Source organism: Pseudorasbora parva, chromosome 6 (assembly GCF_024679245.1).
Source record: "Pseudorasbora parva isolate DD20220531a chromosome 6, ASM2467924v1, whole genome shotgun sequence".
Taxonomy (NCBI): Eukaryota; Metazoa; Chordata; class Actinopteri; order Cypriniformes; family Gobionidae; genus Pseudorasbora; species Pseudorasbora parva.
Genome location: NC_090177.1, coordinates 30,360,790 through 30,382,066, shown reverse-complemented (window position 1 = coordinate 30,382,066; position 21,277 = coordinate 30,360,790). Strand labels below are relative to the sequence as shown.

Below are 21,277 nucleotides of genomic sequence, written 5' to 3'. Positions count from 1 at the left end.
GTTCAATTTCTGTATAGGCGACAAAACTTTTGTCTTGCCAAAATTTGACCTTTCTGTCTTGATTAAATGATAAATATTTTTTCTGTGAAAATTATTTATTTCAGTGCATTAAACATCATTTGGGAGGGTTTTAGCTTTTCATATGAGCTATTTCTAACACCAATTAATTAATTAAAAGTCAGGTTAATATCAGGTATTTCTAGAAAATAGATAAGCAACAAGACTTTTGTCAGGGACTGTATAAGATGATATAGATGAAATTATGAACTAACCTAGAACTATCAAACAAATTGTATGTATAGTTTATATACCGATCAGGCATAACATTATGTCCCAATATTGTGTTAGTCCCCCTTTTGCTGCCAAAACACCCCTGACCTATTAAGGCATTGACTCCCCTAGACGCCTGAGGGTGTGCTGTGGTATCTGGCACCAAGATGTTAGCAGCAGATCCTTTAAATCCTGTAAGTTGTGAGGTGGGGCCTTTAAGTCCTTCGCTCCCCACGTGCATCAATGAGCCTTGGCCGCCCATGACCCTGTCACCGGTTCACCACTGTTCCTTTCTTGGAATCTCATAATGTTATGCTGTGTGTGTGTGTGTGTGTTTCACCATGTATAAATAATTTCACCTTATCGTTATTTCAGCTGATCCTGGTCTAGAATTAGTTTATGGTTTTGCAGGTTTCCTCATATGAATGGCATGCTCTGAGTGCATCTTAAAACCTGAACGTTTTCTTTGGAAAATAGAGGTATGAAGAGTTGCGAATGACCCCTGTATAGATCATCCATTTACAGGTTCAAGTGGCCTTCATTCACCTTCTGTGAAATGTGACTCTAGTCTTAAGTTCAGGTCTGCTTTTTTTGGCAACCTCTGTTCTCTTGTGGAAAGGGGGCTGAACCACTCTTTTGTACAATTGTTCATTCCTATTGTTCCTTTCTGTCCATTTTAAAAACCTGAGCACGCGATTAGTCTCAAAGGAAGTTGCCAGGTCTGCTTCACGAAACTAGCCCAATGGCCAATCAAAAGCAGCCCAAGGGCCATATCTTAAATATCAAAATATGGCATTCCCATACCTAAAAATACATATTTTACAGTCACTATTATGCTAATTGAAAACCACTATATTTCGAAGTGATGATAAACACACCTCAAAGGCTCCGCACCAGTGGCCCTCCTTAGCAAAATATTAATATCTAGCATGGTTTTATCATTGGTAATATATAACATACTTCAAGCATTTCAGTCAGATACAATATGTGATACCTTTAACCTGTGGGAGAAAAAAGTCAACCCGCAGCAACATTTTGAAAGTAGTCCAACACTGTGTACTTTGCAAATCTGAAAGGAAGTACATCTTTTGAATTCTGTGAATGTCCGTTATTTTTATAGGAGCACTGTACGGAAAGGCATGTCTTGCAAAGCAAACCATTGCAGCGTCTTTCTGAAAGTCATTTCAAGTCAAAAATGATTCAATGGCTTAATAAAAACATGTAGCACCCTTTTTTCCTTTTTAGCTCATAAGGTCATCTTATATAAATAGCCCTAAAACAGACCAATCCTGTTTAACTACAGAATTATCTGAGTTCACTGGTGTTAACAAATGATGACTAGAACATAATGCACATTCTAGATGTAGGCTACATCATTCGGTACTGAAAATTCATCATTTACTATCCATTGTGTTGTTCCAAAATGTTTTATCTGTCATCAAATGCGATGAGGGTCAAACCAAAAGCGATAGGCATCTCATGAGCCGCAGTCTATGAATCTGGGGAATAAAGTTGGACAGCAAGTTGTTTACACAGTGGTTGATGCGCCTTCATTCATGACTGTTACCACAAAAAGCCTTGTAATTTCACATCGTTGTGATTTCAGAGATCTTTTTGTAGATTCAGGTGCCCTGTGCCACATGTCTTATCTATACAAAATCCTTATAAACTTAACCCAGGCTCATTGGAAAAACATGGCAATGTGATATTTGGTTTCTTGACAGTATCAAAGGGAAATGTCCAGTGAGTGGCGCTAAAAGCGCGTTGAATTTTATCTGAAAAGATGAACATGAATCCGGCTTTATTAAATTGGTTGTTGCACAGTAAGCGGCACTAAAACCCAGCAAGCAATAGTATTTCACTGTCTCTATTAACTACAGACCCAATATACACTCACCTAAAGGATTATTAGGGACATCATACTAATACTGTGTTTGACCCCCTTTCGCCTTCAGAACCCGCCTTAATTCTACGTGGCATTGATTCAACAAGGTGATGAAAGCATTCTTTAGAAATGTCGGCCCATATTGATAGGACAGCATCTTACAGTTGATGGAGATTTGTGGGATGCACATCCAGGGCACGAAGCTCCCGTTCCACCACACCCCAAAGATGCTCTATTGGGTTGAGATCTGGTGACTGTGGAGGCCATTTTAGTACAGTGAACTCATTGTCATGTTCAAGAAACCAATTTGAAATGATTTGAGCTTTGTGACATGGTGCATTATCCTGCTGGAAGTAATCATCAAAGGATGGGTACATGGTGGACATAAAGGGATGGACATGGTCAGAAACAATGCTCAGGTAGGCCATGGCATTTAAACGATGCCCAATTGGCACTAAGGGGCCTAAAGTGTGCCAAGAAACATCCACCACACCATTACACCATTACACCACCACCACCAGCCTGTACAGTGGTAACAAGGCATGATGGATCCATGTTCTCATTCTGTTTATGCCAAATTCTGACTCTACCATCTGAATGTCTCAACAGAAATCGAGACTCATCAGACCAGGCAACATTTTTCCAGTCTTAAACTGTCCAATGTTGGCGAGCTTGTGCAAATTGTAGCCTCTTTTTCCTATTTGTAGAGGAGTTATGTGGTACCCGGTGGGGTTTTCTGCTGTTATAGCCCATCCGCCTCAAGGTTGTGCGTGTTGAGGCTTCACAAATGCTTTGCTGCATACCTCGGTTGTACCGAGTGGTTATTTCAGTCAAAGTTGATCTTCTATCATCTTGAATCAGTCGGCCCATTCTCCTCTGACCTCTAGCATCAACGAGGCATTTTTGCCCACAGGACGGCCAAATACTGGATGTTTTTCCCTTTTACCATTCTTTGTAAACCCTAGAAATGGTTGTGTGTGAAAATCCCAGTAACTGAGCAGATTGTGAAATACACAGACCCGTCTGGCACCAACAACCATGCCACGCTCAAAATTGCTTAAATCACTTTTCTTTCCCATTCTGACATTCAGTTTGCAGTTCAGTATATTGTCTTGACCAGGACCACACCCCTAAATGCATTGAAGCAACTGCAATGTTATTGATTGATTAGATAATTTCATTAATGAGAAATTGAACAGGTGTTGGTTACATGTCAATTTTGCCAAAATAATTTGTGAGATGTACGATATTCCATCATGTAAGCAAATTCAGTGATAAGATGGTGTTTGGTTTAATTTCTTTGCATGTTCAATTTCTAGATGACTAGTCTATTCTTGGGTTATGGTTAGACGTCTATTACATTTTTACTCATAGCCCAAATTTTGATTGTTTTATCCTAGACATCAGGGCTGTGATTGGACAGCTATTAGACATCTTTTAAATGCAAAATTGCTAGCTGGGAAGGTTAATATTTAAGTGCGTTTGAAAATGATGTATCAACTTCATTAAACCCTAAAAATACCATTAGGTAATAACATAACTTTGTGCAAAAAATTGTGTGAAAATAAGTCTTCATTAATCAATAATCTGCCTCTGTTATCATAAGGTGTAACAGAAAACAAATGACTGGTGTTTTACTGCCTCTAGTGCTCATGTTAGCTGGAAAATGCAGTGATTTGTATGTGTATGTTCAGTTTTGCATATTCTACTCAGTATAATATAATTCCTGAATACATTTTTTAAAATAAATTGTACCGAATCTTAAAGGTATAGTTCACCCAAAAATTTAAATTTTGAACCATCCATTCAATGGAAAATTAAAGTGCTATGTAATTTCCATTTCTTTTTGTCCATCTTTTTGACATTCCAAACTGCTGCTTTTCAGTTGCTGTGGATATTATTTCCCTTTAACAGAAGTAGAATTAGCATTTGAAATGTTGCCTGTGATAAACCAGAAAAACAAATGCAAAGAGCAGAATGTTATAACACCTCAGTTTGTTTCGCCGTCTGTTTGGTTTGTACTAAGGGTCAGCTGTCAGTGTGTGAACAGTTGTTGTTTTTTTATTTCATAAGCTTGGTTTCATTTCCAAAAATATTCATGCTTAATTCTGCAGGAAGCTCTGCAGCCTAAAGCCGCTCGATACCTGACCCCAGAAGTTTTGAAGGGTTTATTTGTGGTTGTTTTTGTACAAGTTGTCCTAAAAGTGCACAACATGGTGTCAGTGTGGCAAGTGCTTTCATGTCAAGATGTTAAAAACAGGTTTACTGGCTTGTCTTCTGTGGAAATCCTGTGCGGATGTGTAATTATGATAATTGTGTTGATGCGACGAGAGAGTATCTTATGGTGGTGAGGGAGAAAGTGATTGTGGAGAGTGCAGCTCCTTTGCAAGGAAGAATAGTGTTTGAGTCATGATTCATTAGAACAAAAGCATAAACCACGAGAGTTACAATGATTTTTATCACAGTTAAGAGTAGAGCTGCATGGTTAAAGGAAGGGATGCTGTTTCATGGATAGTTTTTACACTGTTTAAGACTTGGATTCCCAGCTAAACATGGACAAAGTTTCAAAAAATAAGTTGGATGTTTAATGGAGTATTTCTGTGTCAAAATTACTCCTTCCAGTTTCTCACAAGTTTTGGAAAGTTTTTTCGGAGTATGGGTCTTTGTAACATTGAATGGGGCAGAATTTCCTCTGGAATATGAGAGTAAAAAACACACAGACATACGAATCCATAATAAACCCTGTGGCTCGTGGCGACACATTGATATCTTAAGATATACGAAACAATCGGTTTCTGTGAGAAACCGAACAGTATTTGTGTTATTTTTTACCTCATATCAGTCGAATCTCATCTAGTATTCCCAATGCCATTACTTCCATAGATTAAGGTCAAAAACCTGGCGTGACATAGATACCTAGATGCCTCATTAGTATCTGCGCGGAATATGGAATGGTCGAATGAGGTATTTATGTAAATATCTATGACCTTCCTCGACAGAAGTAATGGCACTGGGTAATATTATGAGACTCATCTGATATGAGGTAAAAAATAAATACTGTTTGGTTTCTAGCAGAAACTGACTGTTTCGTGTCTTAAGACATCAATGTGTCGCCACGAGCCACAGGGTTTAATATGAATTCGTATGTCTGTGTTTTTTAACTCTCGTAGAAATACACCCCATTGACATGCATTATACGAGCAACATTCATTTGTGTTGTACTAAAGAAACAAACACACCTAGATCTTGGGTGCCCTGGGGGTAAGCAGATAAACATCAATTTTTCATTTTTGGGTGAACTATCCCTTTTAATAGACACCAGCGAATCTTTTTAATTTCACAGATTTCAATCTGTGGAATCATGCAACTCTAGTTAAGAGTAAAAAAACATGGTAAAATCGGATACATAATGTGTTTATATTTACACATTACCTAGGAATAAAGCCCCAAAGAACCGTTTTGTGAGAGGTTTGGTAACGCTTTAGATTAAGGCCCATATAAGGAATCGGATTAAGGTATATGGAACAATATGTAATATTTGGTGAATAAAGGGGTAACTATCAGGAAAATTAACAAATGATTTTTACTGTAAGTATTTTTTAATGAAGGGGTAATTATCCGTGTAGTTACAGGGTAAGTATGAATGTGCGGGCTGTAAATTAAAGTGGCTCTTGTTCCCCTCTTGTTTCATTTAGTTACAGTGTAATAAAACACAAAATCAAATATCAGATTATCACTCAGAAAAATTTATTTAAAAAATGATTGATTTTTTTTTAAAGATTTAGAACACATTCATTTCTCTTGCTTGGCTTCATCCTCCTCTTGTTCCTCTTCTTTTTCGTCCTTGCCACAGATGAATCTTAAGAAGGATCCCACTTCTCTAGCTAGTATTCTGTAACTGTTACACTGAAAATACAGTGCGCGCAGAAATATCCTCACCGTTTACTCTTTTACCCTCATGCAATCCGAGATGTATATGTCTTTATTTCCTCAGATGAACACAGAAAAATAAATAATCTCTGCTAATGAAAACTCATTTAGGTTTCTAAGAGTTGAGGCATCAAACAGCACATACAGCAATAACTACAGAAATCCATACAATCCCAATGGATGAATCAATGTCTTCTGAAGTTAAACGATAATTATACAATATTTTACATTTTTTAAACTGTAGACTATATCGCTTCCGACCAGCAGTCATCTGTGTGTATGTGAGGGTTGATTTCACGCTTGATGTAACTTGAAGCGTGACGTGTGCGCGCCAAAAAACTCTGGTCATGTGGATGTCGGATGCTGTCGGTTTTATTTGCTTAATGCTCACAACAGTATACAAAAAATAACAATATATCATAATAGCAATTAGAAACAAACAAGACTAAAAGACAAGAGACACCAGTTCTCGCGTGTGTTTCAGATGAAACGCGCATGAGAACGTCATGAAAGCTTAAAGAGTCTCATGCACGCGCTAGTAACAGCTGATCAGATACGAAACGATTACTAAATTATGACAGCATTTCTTGTTGTACTACTTTTTTTTAAAATAAATAATAGGCTAATACAACATTTCAAAATACATTCCTCTTTAGATCCATCAATGAAAATAGCGAAAAAGAAGAAGAGGAACAAAAAAAGAAAAGAAAGACAAATGGACAAAATGTGCCTCTTTCTGTCAGGAGGATGTTATCATTTGAAATTAAAAGTTAATTTAAAAATAATAACAATAAGATGTGTCATAAATCTGTTTTTCAAATAACTATTTCTAAGTGATATCAGATTGTGTATATGTTTTTATTGTACTTACATGAAACAAGAGGGGAACAAGAGCCACTTTAATTTACAGCCCGCACATTCATACTTACCCTGTAACTACACGGATAATTACCCCTTCATTAAAAAAACTGACAGTATAAATCATTTGTTAATTTTCCTGATAGTTACCCCTTTATTCCCCAAATATTACTTTATAGTTACACTATAATTACCAAAAGTTATGCTTTTAATTCACTTTAATTATGCAGTACTTTCCGGGCCTTAATCTAAAGCGTTACCAAAGATTCTTTAAAGAACCATTTTTTTCTAACATTTTATAGTCTAAAGAACCCTTTTGCACTACAAATAACCTTTTGTGCAATGGAAAGGTTCTTTGTATAGTAAAGGTTTTTCATGGAACCATACACACTGCCAAAGAACCATTTAAAAACCTTTATTTTTAAAGCTACACTGTGTGATATTTTCCCCCATCTAGTGGTGAAAAGGTATATGACCATCCAGTGAATAATAGTTTCTGTTCCTCTCAATTCTGATTTAGTTTAAGCTCCTACGGTGGCCAATTTAGTCCAAGATTAACACGGCAATCCTCCTCTTCACATTCGACACGGTGCCATCGAGTGTTAAAACGCGAAAGGCGAAGCTTGAATTTATGGGTATGTCCCTCTTTGGCTAATGTACTTTCAAGATGGAGGGGCAACATAGCGACCAGCATTCGAACCCCTCACCCGTATGTATTTTAATGGCATATTATAAACTTACGAGAATACTTTATTACTTGAAAGAAGTAAATATACATTAATGAGCACATATATTTTTGAAAGAACTAAGTGTTTTTAGCTAAGAATAAACTAAAAAAAAGTTACACAGTGTAGCTTTAAGAGTGTAGGACAGACGTGAAGTAGTAAACCAAATAGATGACGTTCGCTACTCCTGTCTGATGTGCTTACTTAATAACTCCTAACAGATACCGCAACAGGCTTTTGTACACATAAACTATTATATATTATTATATAAACATCCAGATGGATTAGAATAGAACAAAGCAGAGCAGAGAGCCGAGCAGTTTTTTCTGACAGTCAGTGTGTGAGTCATGGTTTTCCTAAGATGTCCAAAAGAGACAGAGCCTCTCTAAGCACGAAAGGTGACTCAGTCCTGACACCGTGTTCTTCCACAAACTGAATCATTTCTCCTCAGTTTACAGGCAGAAATAGAAGATGTAAGACCACACTGATCTACAGCACAGACACCGCTGTCCAAAGAGCACAGAAGCGAAAAAGCTCTCTGTTCCTGTAATGAATCGGTTCAATTACGAGCCAGTGCTGTGAGTTTAATGACAAATGTTTTATATTGATTCCACGCTGGAGGTTCCTGCCACTAAATTATAAGTAGAATGTTTAATTTCTGCACCACTTGCATTAGCAAACGTAATTGCAAAAATAATGACTAACGCCATTGGTTGAGCAAAGTGCAAGTTAAACGCCACGCTTCAGCTTTAGGTTGGCCGTATGCACTGCGGAAGACACTGCAGCTCAGTGATACACAACCTCGAGCAGAGATTTTCATTAGCCTGACGGAGCACTGAACCATATGAGGGGATTATATAGACCCTAAGGAACAGCTTAATGATATCTTGATATCAGTACGCATAAGTGTGAAGGGACTTTCAGCCCTTTACCGTTGCTTTTACCATGTGCTGTTCTCAGTGTTTACATATCAAGTCACGGATCTGGAAGGGGCTTGATGTTGCAGAGAGCATGCTGGTATTTTCATATGTAAATATGTATTTTCACCCTTTTTTAGTTGTAGCATAATGTGATGAGACAGGAATGAGGGGGAACAGAATGTGTAAACATCCCATGATAGATCACCCACATGAGCAACAGAGCTCATTCTCCAACCGCCGCTGACTCTTCAGTGCCATGGCAAGAAAAATTGAATGTGATACAGATCACAAATGTTACAAATACACATCTTTCTACTGATTTGTTCTTGCAGGATGCAGTCAAAAGCAAGCGTACAGAACCACCAATCAGTGATGTCTGATGCAAATGAGCCGGATCTTTTAATGAATCATTCACGAAGACCGGTTTATGGTTTGAATCAGTCAGAGGAATTTTTCACTGAATGAACTGAACTCACTGATTCAGTCAGAGTGGTGAATCAATCTGAGAAAAAACATTGCAGCCGGAACTACTTCTCTCTGTTTATGTCTATGGCGAGTCACGCAGAGACTGTGCTCCTCCGCAGCGGTTCCTACCAGACCGGTCTGAAATAATCCCAATATAAACACTTATTAGAAGTGCACCATAATGATTCAGTGTAAGACAAAAAACACGGTTTAGGAAGTGGATTCATAATTTTTGTAAATCTTGAACTCATAAATATTACGTATAGCAGCTTTAATGAAAATATAAGTTTCTAGCCTATTCTTTTGCTCACCAAGGCTGGAATTATTTGGTCAAAAATTAGTAACAGAAGAGTTACTTCTGTAATCTTGCAAAATATTATTACGATTTAAAATAACAGTTTTCCATTGTAATATATTTTAAAAATGCAATTTATTCCTGTGGTCTTCAGTGTCACGTGACCCTTCAGAAATTATTCTAATATGCTGATTTGTAGTTATGAAAACAGTTTTGCTGCTTCATATTTTTGTTGAGACCACCACATTTTCTTTGTATTCTTCAATGAATATAAAGTTCAGAAGAACAGCATTAGTTTGAAAACTCTTTAGTAACAAATTAATATTACAAATTCTTATTATATAGCAATATTATAAATGTTTTTACTGCCACTTTTCATCAATTAAATATGGAAGCTTGTTTCTTCCATGGAATAAAACAATTTGAAAGATAATTGCAATGTTTTATCTCACAATTCTGACATTTTTTCCCCTCACAATTGCAAGTTTATTTCTCGCAATTGTGAGTTTATATCTTGCAATTCTGACTTATTTTCTCAAAATTGTGAGATATAAAGTCCAATTCTGAGGGAGGAAGTCGCAATTACCTTTTTTTGTTTTTTATTCCTTGGCGGAAACAAGCTTCCAATGATTAAAGGCACCCTTGCTTAGTAAAAGTATTCTTTTCTTTAAGTAAAACTAAATCTGTCATTTTTACTGCTTGGTTTCCTTAGACACTTTTTTTAGAGTTCTGAAACTACAGTTGTATGAACTCTTATATGTGAAAAGGAAATAAAGAAAATGTTAAAAATCATTTAAGGGGAGAGGGGGTGAGATGGTGTTTCATGCATTCTGAGTTTTTTTTTACACTTTTAAAGACTTGTATTATCATGCTAAACATGAACAAAGTTTATTTGATTTATTTCTGTACCAAAAAAGTTCTCACAAGTTAGGGATTTTTTTTCTCCACGTTTTCTAAGGATGTCACACCTTTAAGATGCTCTCAACGCAATAGCTGCGCGCGCTCGTGGCTCTTTAGCTCCGCCCACACGATACGCCTCCAGACACTCAGTTTTATTCGGAAAGACTCTGTACAGTGTATCTTTCTTTTATACAGGGAGTGCAGAATTATTAGGCAAACGAGTATTTTGACCACATCATCATGTTGTCTTACTCCAAGCTGCATAGGCTGGAAAGCCTACTACCAATTAAGCATATTAGGTGATGTGCATCTCTGTAATGTGAAGGGGTGTGGTCTAATGACATCAACACCCTATATCAGGTGTGCATAATTATTAGGCAAATTCCTTTGCTTTGGCAAAATGGGTCAAAAAGAAGGACTTGACAGGCTCAGAAAAGTAAAAAATAGTGAGATATATTGCAGAGGGATGCAGTAGTCTTAAAATAGCCAAGCTTCTGAAGCGTGATCATCGAACAATCAAGCGTTTCATTCAAAATAGTCAACAGGGTCGCAAGAAGCGTGTGGAAAAACCAAGGCGCAAAATAACTGCTCGTGAACTGAGAAAAGTCAAGCGTGCAGCTGCCAAGATGCCACTTGCCACCAGTTTGGCCATATTTCAGAGCTGCAACATCACTGGAGTGCCCAAAAGCACAAAGTGTGCAATACTCAGAGACATGGCCACGGTAAGAAAGGCAGAAAGTCGACCACCACTGAACAAGACACACAAGCTGAAACGTCAAGACTGGGCCAAGAAATATCTCAAGACTGATTTTTCTAAGGTTTTATGGACTGATGAAATGAGAGTGAGTCTTGATGGGCCAGATGGATGGGCCCGTGGCTGGATTGGTAAAGGGCAGAGAGCTCCAGTCCGACTCAGACGCCAGCAAGGTGGAGGTGGAGTACTGGTTTGGGCTGGTATCATCAAAGATGAGCTTGTGGGGCCTTTTCGGGTTGAGGATGGAGTCAAGCTCAACTCCCAGTCCTACTGCCAGTTTCTGGAAGACACCACCTTCAAGCAGTGGTACAGGAAGAAGTCTGCATCCTTCAAGAAAAACATGATTTTCATGCAGGACAATGCTCCATCACACGCGTCCAAGTACTCCACAGCGTGGCTGGCAAGAAAGGGTATAAAAGAAGAAAATCTAATGATATGGCCTCCTTGTTCACCTGATATGAACCCCATTGAGAACCTGTGGTCCATCATCAAATGTGCGATTTACAAGGAGGGAAAACAGTACACCTCTCTGAACAGTGTCTGGGAGGCTGTGGTTGCTGCTGCACGCAATGTTGATGGTGAACAGATCAAAACACTGACAGAATCCATGGATGGCAGGCTTTTGAGTGTCCTTGCAAAGAAAGGTGGCTATATTGGTCACTGATTTGTTTTTGTTTGGTTTTTGAATGTCAGAAATATATATTTGTGGATGTTGAGATGTTATATTGGTTTCACTGGTAAAAATAAATAATTGAAATTGGTATAAAACATTTTTTTTTAAGTTGCCTAATAATTATGCACAATAATTAATAGTCACCTGCACACACAGATATCCCCCTAAAATAGCTAAAACGAAAAACTAAAACTTCCAAAAATATTCAGCTTTGATAATAATGAGTTTTTTGTGTTCATTGAAAACATGGTTGTTGTTCAATAATAAAATTAATCCTCAAAAATACAACTTGCCTAATAATTCTGCACTCCCTGTACATATGATGAAACTAAAGACGTTTTGGAGATATGAAGGATGATATATGTAACGGGGTTCGTAGATGGGAAGGAAGGAGGCGGGAACCGGCGAACGTTTAACAAAGACTTTAATCAAATAATAAATCAAACGAAAATAAACCGCGCGCAGCCCCTCACGGACGACTGCCCGCACACACATAACGAAACATAAACAAAACTCAGTGTAAAGTCCAGGCCTGGTCCTCTCTCGTCCTTGACTGGTGTCGCTCGTCCTTATATGCTCGTCCTTATACGGACTCGAGACCGGTGTGACTCGCAGATGACGCTCTTTCACAATCACGCTCCCGGTCTTGCGCGCTCCTCCTATGTCTCTCGCTCGTCCACCTCGCCACAATATACTACCCTATTTGGACTCAAGATGGACATGAGATTGACAGAAACTGAGTGTGAATTTGCAAATGGAAAGACTAAATGCTTCTCCAGAGAGAAATAATTTTTAAAATAGTTTGAGTGCTGCTGCACATCCCTGTGTGTGTAATAAGCAGAGTGTACACGCGTTGTGCACCCACCTATAGGTGCATATTACTAACACGCCCGTTAAATAACAAAAAAAATATTGAATTTACTTTCAGTTGGTCAATGGCACAGTCATTTTCAGTTGCCTAAAAATATCAATACACTTGAACACACCTCGTTTTCAGAACAAGCACGCCCCTTGGGCGAACAAATGGGCACAAATGCATACGCTACTTAAACAACATGGCACCGAACCTGAAAATGATAATTGCATCGGGCTGAAAATAGCAAAAAAACACAGAGGTGTATGATAGGGACCATGGTGTTCCTCAGTAACCTTTACCCTGTCTGTGACATGCCAGATTACATCACAGGCTGGAGCCCACAGGCTGAGCATTCGTGTACTTTTGGAGGAATAACAAATAGCAACACCCTCCGGCCATGCTTGTACTGCTGTTGAGCTGGCTGACATAACAGGAGCTGCTCATTTTATTGCAAGAATTTTCCTATCGACATGCTTGTGCCGGTAATTGGAGAAGTGAGCTTTTTAATTGGCCTGCAACAAAACATTTTCACGACTTGTTTCCGCACATGACAAAACAGACTTTTTTTGCGCCACACCTGAGGAACGTGGTTATTATCATCTTTGGTAATGTGGTGCTGTGTTGATTATGGGGTTGAATTATTTTTATGATGATAAAAACAACATAGTTGAGGATATCGACAACCCACTCCTTAAATGAGAGAGAGAGAGAGAGAGAGAGAGAGAGAGAGAGAGAGAGAGAGAGAGAGAGAGAGAGAGAGAGAGAGAGAGAGAGAGAGAATGGTTGCGCTGAATGGGAGGAGGAGGGAACAAGCTCTCACATGCGTACGGCTTACAGACACAAACAGAGTCTCACGCTGCTGTTGTTGTTGTGTCTGTAAGCTTACGTCTCTGTAGATCCTTTCTTATGATCACGTTTCGGAGTCGGCGTATTATTTGCTGATGTGTTTCCACCATGGGGTGCAGTCTCTGTACTATACAGCGGTCAGATGAGCACTACAAACTACTTCAAGGCACATGTCAGGTAAAAAAAGAAAAAAGACATAGTGTAGTAGAAATAGAGTAGTGGAGCTAATTTGTGTTGCAGTTGACTTGTCACTTTGGTTTGTTTATTCTTCATTACTCTGGATGTCTGATTAAATTGGAAGTGATTAAGATATGTCATTCATATTTATTGCATTCATTATAATTTAATTGAATAAACACATTTCAGATGCCTTTGAGGTTGCGCAGGTTGTTTTGCACGCTAAAAAGGTTGCGAAAGGTTATTTCGCCGAAGGAAGGAATGCGCTTTGTTGACTGTGTGCATTTGGCAGGGTCACAAGAGGGTCACACTCTGCTGAAGAAGAGCGAGAAATGTTCCAGGTCCCGTCAAAATACTTACAGACTGTGTGTTTATTTGTTTGTTTATTTGGTTTGGTTTAATATAGATCAGTAACATTCCCACAATCCCTGTGTACTTAGCTTCCACTGTAATTTAACCTCCAGTTGACCTCCTGTTTGGCTGAAAGTGTGAATTATATGTGACACAAAAAAAGGCAGAGAGCATTTAAAGCCTTTGTGTATAATGCATTTTGAAAGTATAAATATATATTTAGTAGTTATTATATTATTATATCGTATATTTATCTTTAAAGGAACGCTCCACTTTTTTTGAAAATAGGCTCATTTTCCAAGTCCTTTAGAGTTAAACAGTTTTACCGTTTACCGTTTTTAGAGTTTTACCGTTTTTGAATCCATTCAGCTGATCTCTGTATCTGGCGGTTTAGCATAGCTTAGCATACATCATTAAATCGGATTAGACTATTAGCATCGGGCTCAAAAATGATGACCAAAGACTTTCGATATTTTTCCTATTTAAAACGTGACTTTTCTATAGTTACATCATGTACTAAGACCAACAGAAAATGGGAAGTTGCCTTTTTTTTGGCCGATATGACTAGGGACTATTTTCTCGTTCTTGCGTAATAATCACAGAACTTTGTGGCCGTCCCATGAGTGCAGCAGCGCAAAGACATTATACAGCGCCTAAAAATAGGCAAACTTCCGTCAAAATAACCAACCTGACAACCTGTTTGCACAGAAAGCGTGCTTTGTAACCATGGAGACATTTATGAAAGATGATTCAGAAGATATTTACTTTGGTTCAGATCTTGAACCGGCTATTTGAGCCAGCTGCAACTCTGCATTATCTGCAACGATACAAACTTAGTGCTGGTCGCATTGGAAGTTACCTATCTGAGGACTACTTTCAGGTGCTGCGTAATATTATTGCGCCGCTGAACCCATGGTACGGCTGCAAAGTTCCTTGATTATTACGCAGGAATGAGAAAATTGTTACTATATATATATATATATATATATATATATCTCAAAATCACAACATCTAATTTTCTGTTGGTCTTAGTACAGGATGTAACTACAGAATAGTCAAGTTTTAAATAGGAAAATATTATCTTTGAAAAAATAAAGTCTTTGGTAATTTTTGAGCAGGATGCTAATGGTCTAATCCGATTCAATGATGTATGCTAAGCTATGCTAAAAGTGCTACCGTCAGATACAGAGATCAGCTTGATATTTGCTGATTTCCTGTTATATCTGAAATTTGTTGTTTGTCATGTGTTTTAATGCATTATACTTATTTAAAAAGGTGCAATAAAAGTATTATAATGTATTATAACTGTAGTTACAATTATGAATTACTCATGAGATCATACAATGCATTAAAAGTTGCATTACACAGCATAATTAATGCATTAAAATACTTTTATAATGCATTTTATATAAAGGCTTTAAGTAAAGTGTTACCCAAAAATGCTAAATGCAAATAATAATAAAACATATATTTGTATATTGTTATGATGACAAAATTAATAGGCTTATCAACTTCATATGACAAACTTTATTATATTTTGGTGCATCACTTTGCAGACAAATTAGGCAGATGGCAACATGAACAGTTTGTAAAAATAGAAATATGAATACATCTCGATGTTGACTTTAAGGACATTTTTATACGTTAAGCAAATAAAAAGTTGCGTTGTACACAAAAATTTGGAGCACGATTTACAAGAAAATGCTATTTCAGTCTTTCTTTAATTCATTGCATTTCTTTGTAATTATTTGTAATTTCCTAGCAATACCAGTTGCAAATAAGATGTACAAATATTCTAGTTTTTTTAAGAGTTTATTTGATTAATTAATAACAGGTTAATTGGTTGTCAAACTACAACTACAATGACCAGAACGTGCTTTACTGCAACTTTAAAAGTCGCTATAAGTCAGGCAAAGGGTGTCTGTCTCGTTGCATTAAACTCAAGTATATTCAGTGAATGTTCTGCCCCGTGTGCCAAAAGGCCTAAGAGTGACAGCGTGAGCGAGTGAATTTAAAGTAGTTTGTCAGCTCACACATGAATGGGCACACTGACAAAGTTCCCATGTGTGTTATTGCCACTGCAAGATTCCAGAACAGACAGCAGATTGAGTCGAGGTCCCCGAGGACATTAGCTTGGAGATTTGAGTCTTACAGCGCTTTGATAAATGAAGTTCTCTCCCATTAGCTGTCTGGCACGTAGCCATTTCTGTGTGTGATTTAAAAGCTTTTACACACCCTGTTGGACTTCAATCAATGAATGAAATCTCACTAACTGTGTGATAATGTTAAAACTCGGCTTCCGGACATAAATATCTCGGTGTATTGCCCTTGCACATTCAGGACTGACTTAGCAATGTTTAGCCAAATGAACTGTTTTAGGTCAAGAAGTCAGTGTTTCGTATGCCGACATTTGTCCCGAGTCTTTCGTTCTTGGTCACCAAATCATTAACTTGTGTCTTGCAGGTTGTTTTGCAACTCTGACAACCTTTTCTCATTCCAGTCAGCTAGTTTAATCATTTCAAAATAAATATGAATATGCCTATTAAATGAATCAATGGAGTTGATCGGACAGTATTAGAATGTTGTCTTTCTGTACCACAATTTCCACTAAATATAAGTATACTTCAAGGTTCATTGTATTAAGTATATTTAAGTATAATGATGTCAATGTAATAGTAGTACACTTGTAGTGTACAATTTCAATACTACTACATTTGTCAAATTTTTAGTGTATAAGATGGTCATAAAGTGCAACAGTAGTACATTTTGAGCTAGTTTACAACGAGTGACCTTATAGGTATACTGATAGTTCACTAGTTAAATATTTGTATCTCATTTTGAAAGTACACTTAAGTATACTCTCAGTAAACTACTGGTAGTTTTATACTGCAAGTATACTTGTACATTTTCTTTAAGTGAATTTAACATCATACTTATAGTTTACTATATTATTATTGCACTTTAAGAATACTACTATATTCCTATTTAGGTATTATTTTTTACACTTGAAATATACCTTTAACTGTACTTTAAATATTTCCCCGCCTTTTGTTCTTTTTCAGTGGCAACATTTTTTGATAATTTTCACAAAAATATCATGGCCTCCAGAATATTTTGTTGGTTGAATATCTCAACATGCAATATATCAAAATATAGCTTGGTGCATTCTTCTTTTTAATCAACATTTGAAAGTGTGTAAGTTTCATTAAAAAACAAAAAGCTGAGATTGGATTCAGAACGATGATTAAAATATAGATCGAGTCAGACAGGTTTTTGGAATTTGACCTCACTTCGTGGTTTTAGGTTAATGTACAGCCATCCATGGCACTCAAGTTCAGTGTATAGGTGGGATGACAATGCATACAAGCGCAGTGCATTCGATTAAAAGATTTTTTTAAAGTGATATTTTAAATGTATTCTCTAAAATATAATGAAATGTTCAGTATGAATTTCATAGAAATATATATAAAATGTTTTTTCTCCTTCCTTAATGAACACGTCAGCATAGTTACAATATCACTAATAAGGTTCCAAAAATACTGTTTTGAATAAAACTTAATGTGGACTCATACCCATATCATCCTCAAACATTTGAACAATACAAAGACAGATATGAATTACTATTTTCATCAATTCAAATAAAAAATATAAAATTGCAATTATTTCAAACTGTATTTCTTTAAGTATTTAAAGCGAGGGTACATTTAAAAACATTCATTTTTACTCTAGACAGTACATTTTGATGTTAAATTGGTTTATTTAATTGTCCTATAGTATACAATATTTAATAACTGAAATAACTGTAATTAAATTACAGTAATTAAAGGGATAATTCACCGAATTTTTTTTATGATTTTCTCCCCCTCAAGCCATCCTAGGTGTATATGACATTCTTATTTAAGACGAACATTTAAAAAAAATGTTCTGGTTCTTCCAAGCTTCATAATGGCAGTGAATAGAAGAAAAAACGGAGAAAGAATGCATCCATCCATTATAAATGTAATCCAAACAGGTTTAATAAAGGTCTTCTGAAGAAAATATCCATATTTAACACGCTATAAAGTAAAATATCTAGCTTCGGGCGGACCGCCTTCCATATTCAGCTTACAAAAAAACGTGTGTGAAATGCTGTTTCATGCATACTGAGCTTTTTACACTGTTAAAGACTTGGATTCCCATCCTAAACATAGACAAAGTTTCAAAAACTAATGTTGGACGTTTGATGGAGTATTTCTGTGTCAAAAATACTCCTTCCGGTTTCCGAGTTTTTTTCGAGTAGGAGTCCGCTTGACGTTAATAGAGCGGAAGGTCCTTGTATGGGCCGTACGGGCTCTTCTCCCGGTAGGGCGCGCGCGCGTGACTAGAGCGAGAGAGGAAATGCACGCCCATAAACACTGCTCAGCTGCAGATCCACTCGTCCGTGAACACTTATGTCGTTATAGTCCGCACCACGCTCCACTTTATTCCTATGGGTGACGTCGAGCGGCTTCAACGTTTCAGCACAGCATTCCGGGAAGGCAGCGCTGCATTTGAACGCAGAAATGACGGGAAGCTTCACAACATCGCTTCAGTCACGACGCAAAGTGGATTTCCACGCCACTGCTGTCACAGGACTTCACCAAATCATACCAAAGAAGTGTGTTTTTGACGGAGCGGTCCCAGCGATAAAGGTTCGGTCCTGCTTTGGAAGCAGCCGGTGAGTAAAACTTTTTGCTTCAAATGTCTATGCTGTCGGCTATCGTCGCGTGAGTAAACATCAGTAAACGACACGATCGAGTGCTTCGTCATTCAAATGCGCTAACGGTTACTCTATTGCTGTTCTATGTATAACGTTACACTAGTCTGACGTGCAAAAAGACTAGACTTACACTCGTCTAACTACTGCTAAGGTTTAGTCGCATACAATAGTCCATAAACCGAATCATGTCCTCATAAACTGCGAGTAAAGACACACAAAGGTTGACAGGCCACTAAATACAGTACATACCACAGAGACGGACGTCCTGCTGTTGCTGTTTCTCCTGTTCAATTTATTTCAGCCTCCGAATGATTCTGGATCATATATCTATTAGCTGAGATCAATAGCCATGGGTTTCTCCACGCTTGAGGACGTCACCGCTTTGCGCATTCGTCATTCTTTAGCTCCGCCCACACGATACGCCTCCAGGCGCTCGTTTTTTTCCGGAAAGGCTCGGTACAGCCTATATTTCTTTTATAAATATAATAAAACTAAAGACTTTTCGGAGATATGAAGGATGCAATACTACTCTATAGGTACTCAAGATTGACATGAGATTGACTGAAACTGAGTGTTTCACCCCCCCTTTTATTGGCGTGATGATGATGTCGGATGGTGTTACACTTTCTTCATAAGTTGAATACAGAAGGCGGTCTGGCAGAAGCTAAATATTTTACTTTATATAGCATAACATTTTGGGCTACAATTCACTGCCATCATAAAGATTGGAAGAGCCAGGACATTTTTTACTATATCTTTGATTGTATTAGTCTGAAAGAAGAATGTCATATACACCTAGGATGGCTTGAAATTATGGCATAATTAAAAATTGGGGTGAACTTTCCCTTTAATCACTTAGTAATGCAATTTACCCAACACTGCCTGCCAAGGTTATGAAAGAGCATCCTGCACTATACATTATTATTATGAAAACAATGTTCCAAACGCCTCACCTTTTCTCATTTAAACTTCCCTTCTATTTTGCATAGGTAAACGGAAGGAGCCTTTCCGTCGCAACCCATGACCAAGCAGTAGAGGCCTTCCAAGCCGCCAAAGACCCCATTGAGGTTGAGGTACTGCGCAGGGTGGCACACAAGACTCACGATTCTCATGAACCAACCCGAGGAGTGGAGAACAGTACTCAGACCAACATAACTATGAAATATTTGAAACATATGGAGACTATGGCTAAGTTACCGTCACCCCTGTGCATGGCTGTGCTGGACAGTTTCCATTCACCCTCGCAGTAAGTGCTAGACTGCGTTTGTCAAGCATTTCTTTGACCAGCTTTATCATAAGTGTAAATTGAGAACAGATTTGCTGTGAATGAGGCTCCAGTTAATGTTCATTTTTGCATTATACCGAAGGTGTCAAATGGCAAGAAGTGAATCCCCTTACCGTGTACAGAAAGACATTGAGAGTAGAGGACTGGAATATGAGGTATTGTGTTGGCATTGACTGTATTCACTCACTCTGCGGAACGATGCATGTTTAAATCATGTTCTATGTGTTCTGGGGTCATTTTCATTTCGATTTCATATACTTTCTAATATTTCACCAAAACCTCTTTAATTGCACATGGAATTACCTTCCAAATTAATCACGATCTATAGTATGTAAGTACAGCAAGCACTATAAACTCTCAGACATGTTTTAGCTTATTTTTTATGTTAACAATTAAAATGCTAATCGTCTGCTAATTACCAATTATCTGTGTTTTCATAGGAAGTGGATCTGCAGAGGAAAACTACTCAGGATAAGCTTGGCCTGATGTTATGTTACAAGACTGATGACGAGACTGCCATCTATATTAATGAGGTAGTGTCCTTAAATAGAGGACAGTAATTGATCAGGCAATGTCAAATTACATATATAATTACCAGACTTGCTCAGCTTTAGTATTCCAGTGTTTTACAGAACAAATGTTTAGGGTAAACTCTTCTTTCCCTGCTTAGATTGATCCAGAAGGAATTGCAGCAAAGGATGGCAGAATCCAGGAAGGAGACCAAATTATCCAGGTAGAAATTATTCCATATTGTTTTTTGGAATATTTTTACTAAAACATAACATTTATATTACTTTTCGCATGTTGAAGATCAATGGAGTGGACATCCAGAGCCACGAGGAGGCAGTGACACTTCTGACCAAAATGGAGAGTAAGAATGTGACCCTGCTAGTGGCTCGACCAGAAAGTCAGGTCTGCTAACTGTTCTGTGAACTTGCAGATGATGATTTTTGTTCAATTTCATTTGGTTCATGGCAGGGGTTTCCAATCCTGCTCCTTTAGGACCACCTTTCTGCAAGGTTTATCAACCCAATTAAGGAGGCATTTCTTGTAGTTCGGTTTGTTTGGTCCTGACCCCCCAGGTGTGTTTGATTAGGGTTGGAGCTAAACCCTCCAGGACTGGTATTGCCCACCCCTGCTCTAGAAGAAGGTGGCCCCCTATGAGCAGGTTTGGAGACTCCTGATTTGAGTAAAAGAATGACATTGCATTTTGGCTTGGGTTACAGAATGTTGAATGGTTGGAGGAAGATAGAAACAACATGACAGATGACTTGCAAATGAGCAGGCTGGAGCAGCAGCTTAAGGTCAGGGAGTTCGCACAGCAGATAAGTTAATGAGGGTCAAGTCAA

The 21,277-nt window shown here is 37.8% G+C and overlaps 1 protein-coding gene across 2 annotated transcripts in view; it reads left to right on the top strand.

Moving 5' to 3' along the window:
• The window catches only part of pdzrn3a (PDZ domain containing RING finger 3a), a 49,407-nt gene that overhangs the window by 26,266 nt on the left and 1,864 nt on the right, over nucleotides 1-21,277 (top strand). For both annotated transcript variants that reach the window (XM_067446673.1, XM_067446674.1), the window contains 6 exons: nucleotides 19,633-19,889; nucleotides 20,011-20,083; nucleotides 20,369-20,461; nucleotides 20,599-20,661; nucleotides 20,739-20,840; nucleotides 21,155-21,232. In XM_067446673.1, the coding sequence (XP_067302774.1) occupies nucleotides 19,633-19,889; nucleotides 20,011-20,083; nucleotides 20,369-20,461; nucleotides 20,599-20,661; nucleotides 20,739-20,840; nucleotides 21,155-21,232 (666 nt within the window). The remainder of the gene's footprint in view (nucleotides 1-19,632; nucleotides 19,890-20,010; nucleotides 20,084-20,368; nucleotides 20,462-20,598; nucleotides 20,662-20,738; nucleotides 20,841-21,154; nucleotides 21,233-21,277) is intronic.